General features: G+C 52.8%; 1 protein-coding gene across 1 annotated transcript; it reads right to left on the bottom strand.

Moving 5' to 3' along the window:
* Positions 1–246: 246 nt before the first annotated feature.
* On the bottom strand, positions 247–2,749 carry LOC113408270 (kinesin-like protein KIF21B; the record flags this gene model as incomplete). The annotated part of the gene is made up of 3 exons (XM_026661447.1): positions 2,691–2,749; positions 785–1,007; positions 247–429 (listed from the first exon to the last, which is right to left on the bottom strand). Coding segments are annotated over exons 1-3 (465 nt in total), but the record flags the coding sequence as incomplete, so codon positions are not given.
* Positions 2,750–3,427: the final 678 nt, after the last annotated feature.

Raw genomic sequence — 3,427 nt, 5'->3', positions numbered from 1 at the left:
CAGCTCCCAGACACAGAGAGGGCACAGATAACCAGCACCACTGCCTCTCAGAGAAGCCAGAACATAAACAGTCAGCACCATTTTATGTAGGGCCCACAGCACGTGCCCCCCTGAAGCAGTGCATGAGCAGCTGTGGTTTGTGGTCGCTGGGACAGACACCCCCACCCATACCCTGTTCCGGGGTGTGGGAATGGCAGCTCCTCATGTTCCGGGGCCCCAGCTTGCTCCCCCCTTGCTCACACCCACCTCCAGGAACTGGGCGCTGACTTTGAACTCTGGCACGGCTGTGCCACGCTCCTGCGCTGCCCGCTTGCGCCGCTCGATGCCGCTGAAGAGGTGGGAGATGGCCCGCGGGATGATCCCGTGCTCCTCCTCCGAGATGTTTGTGTCAAAGCCGGTGCCCATGGTGTACGTCTTCCCAGCGCCGGTCTGAACGGGCACAGGACGGGCACTTAGACAGCCCCAGGGCACATCAGCCTAAGAGCAGCCCCCTGCAGCCCAGTCCTGGGCTGTCAAACCCAACCTGCACCCGCCCCTCCCTGACTATTCCCCAACAGCTCTGTTGATGCCCCAAATTCCCAACCCACAGCCCCCCCAATATTCCAGCCCTGGGCCTCTGCACCCCACCAACGAGCCTCAACTCCGACCTGCAGGCCTAGCCAAGCACCTTCCCGCATGGCTTTGCTGGCTCAGCCAGATAGCCCACAACTGCTAACAGCCGAGCCTGGCTTCAGTGCAACAGCCCAGGTTTACCGCCGAGACACAGGACGGGGACAGCCGGTACCTGGCCATACGCCAGCACAGTGGCATTGTAGCCTTCGAAGCAGCCCTCGATGAGTTTGCTGACGCAGGTGGTGTAGATCCGCTCCTGCCACGTGTCCAGGTCGAACACAAAGTCATAGGTGAACGCCTTGTCCTTTCCCAGCAGCACCTGGGGCTCCCCAGGCGTCACTGAAGTGCAGATGTGGCATCCCTCAATCTTCTCCTTTGACAGCTGGGGACGGATCCTGCCAGCGGGAGAAGACAGACAACTGAGGACACAACAATCTTACTTCTCCCAGAGCACCCTGCATCCCTGCAGCAAGGAGGACCACCTTGCCCACCAGTGAAATGCAGCCACCTCTGGGCTGCAACCTGGCAGCAGCTGCTTAACCACACAAAGTAACAGTCTGGAACAGGAATACCACACCCAGGTGAACCTGTGGGATGCAGGCTTTAGAAAGGCAGCTGGAATTTGGTCAGGGTGGCCCCCCGACTCTTGAGACTAATGCAGTGAGATTCTTAGAGACCACACAAAGGGTAGGGACCGAGGTGTTACTGTCACCTCAATGTTGCTGGTTCAAATCCCCCCAGTCAGTAGCTACTGACAGCAATTCCCATGTGATGGTTGCTTGGCCCGTAGCAAGTGATATTGGTGGGCCCCAATATACACACACCGGTATATGAGGGACAGTAAATTGTGGGGGAAGGTTTATGGAAAATATCCTTCTGCTATTACAAAAACAGTTCCTTATGATTATTGGTCTTGCAGTAGCTTATAGGAGCCCAAGTTATGGATCATGACCCCCTGGGGCCAGGCGCTGTACAAACACAGAACAAGAAGAGGGTCCCTGCCCCAAAGAGCTGATGATCAATTGTGAGACAAGAGACCACAGGCGGCTGCTGACAGACGATGAGCACAAGGAAACACGGCCCTGCCCAAGGCTAACAGAAGTCTTAGAAGCACCTTTCCTATTTATTAATGGCTCCCTGGCCTAGTCAGACGCCTTTCTCCCTCCTCCTCCTCCCATTCTGCTAGAAAGAGCAAGACCCATGTTTTCAGCACTGGCCTCTGATTCTGGAGGCTTCTCTTTCTGGGGAGCCCATTTTGAGACAATTGGGGCCCAATTCCCAGAGGTACTGACTGTCCCGCAGCTCCCACTGATGTCAGCTGGATTTCCTTGTGCTCAAACCCTCTGGAAAAAAAAAAATATCAAGGCCCACTGTGTCTCAGGCTGGGCCCCCCAGAAGCAGAGGCACCCCAAATCCGTGGCTGCTATTGAAAGTTTGTGTTGACCAGCTCCCATTTTCATTTGCACAATAAGTGGGTCAGGTCAGAAGATGCTGGATGCTCCCTAAAGACTGTTCCCAGGGGCAACTTGGGCCCTCGGGTGGATTATTTCTCCTTCCAGACCTCTCTCCCACTCCTTTACTGCTTGCAACCCCTCACCCCATTCGATACGTAGGGGTCCCAGCTGCTAATTTATGGCAGTGGGTGCATCAGAGTGTCCTAACTGGAATACGGGTTTGGATGACCTGGGCACGTACAAACTACTAGGACAGGTAACACCTGGTTTAGACATGCAGATCCCCAATCTACAAGGCATAGGTACGTAGCCCCCCACATCTGCGCACAGCCCCAAACTGCACACCCAATTCAGGGATCTAGAAGAATGCATGCTCACTCATTTAAAATGTTATTTATAAATTCCTAGCGGGACCATTCTGATCATACAGTCTCATCTCCGGCATAACACAGGCTTTCCCCAGTAACTTCGGAATCAATACCATGACATGTGGGTGAGCTAAAGCAGATGTATTAGAGATGCACATTCTTGATTTCAAAGCTTCAAGGGATGGAGTATCCACCACAGCCCTGGGTAAGTGGTTCTGGTGTCTACTTACCCTCACTGTTCAAATAAAACACAAACCTGTGCTTTATGTCCAGCCTGAATTCATCAGATATCAGCTCCCAGCCGGTAGAACTCATCGTTCCTTTGTCAGATAGACTACTGTAGTGCACATGTTCAATCCACATCATTAAAAGCTCCCTTGACGCCGTTTCCCATCATACAAATTCGAGGCTTAAACATTTTTGCCCAAAATCAGTCATTAAAAATAAACCCCGGGTAATCCGAATATTGCTAATCAAAACAGACAAGGGAAAGAGACAATACAAACCCCACATGAGCGAGACCGGGGAAGCCAGAGATGAAAATCAACCCAATCTGAGCCAGGAAGGGAAGAGCTCGGCTAAGGGTCTTTTCAGTACTCGCTCTCAAGTTCTTCATTACCTTCTAAATCACAGCGCTGAAGGCCAGAAGAGACCATGAGCCAGTCTGACCTCTGTAGCTCACAGGCCATCAGCGCCACCCCAGCATCCGCACAACCCAAATCAGATCAAGTAATCGTAATTTCACACACACACCTAAAATTCTGCTGTTACACGGTGTGACGGGTTGGATCACAGAAACCCCCTTGGAAGCTGCCACCTGATGTGCCAAGACTACCCCTGCTTCTGTTTTCCCTGCCAGCTCAGGACTCCAGCACCCCGTCTTGCTGAATTAGACACTCTAGTCCACTTCAACACAGACCCAGGGTCTGAATCACTTGTCCCAAAACTGCAAGTTTACCCAAAAACAGCTCACAGGAGTGTGCTTGTCTTTAG

This window comes from Terrapene carolina, unplaced genomic scaffold, assembly GCF_002925995.2.
Source record: "Terrapene carolina triunguis isolate 2854851 unplaced genomic scaffold, T_m_triunguis-2.0 Scaffold4769, whole genome shotgun sequence".
NCBI lineage: Eukaryota > Metazoa > Chordata > Testudines > Emydidae > Terrapene > Terrapene triunguis.
This window is presented reverse-complemented; position numbering and strand designations above follow the sequence as displayed.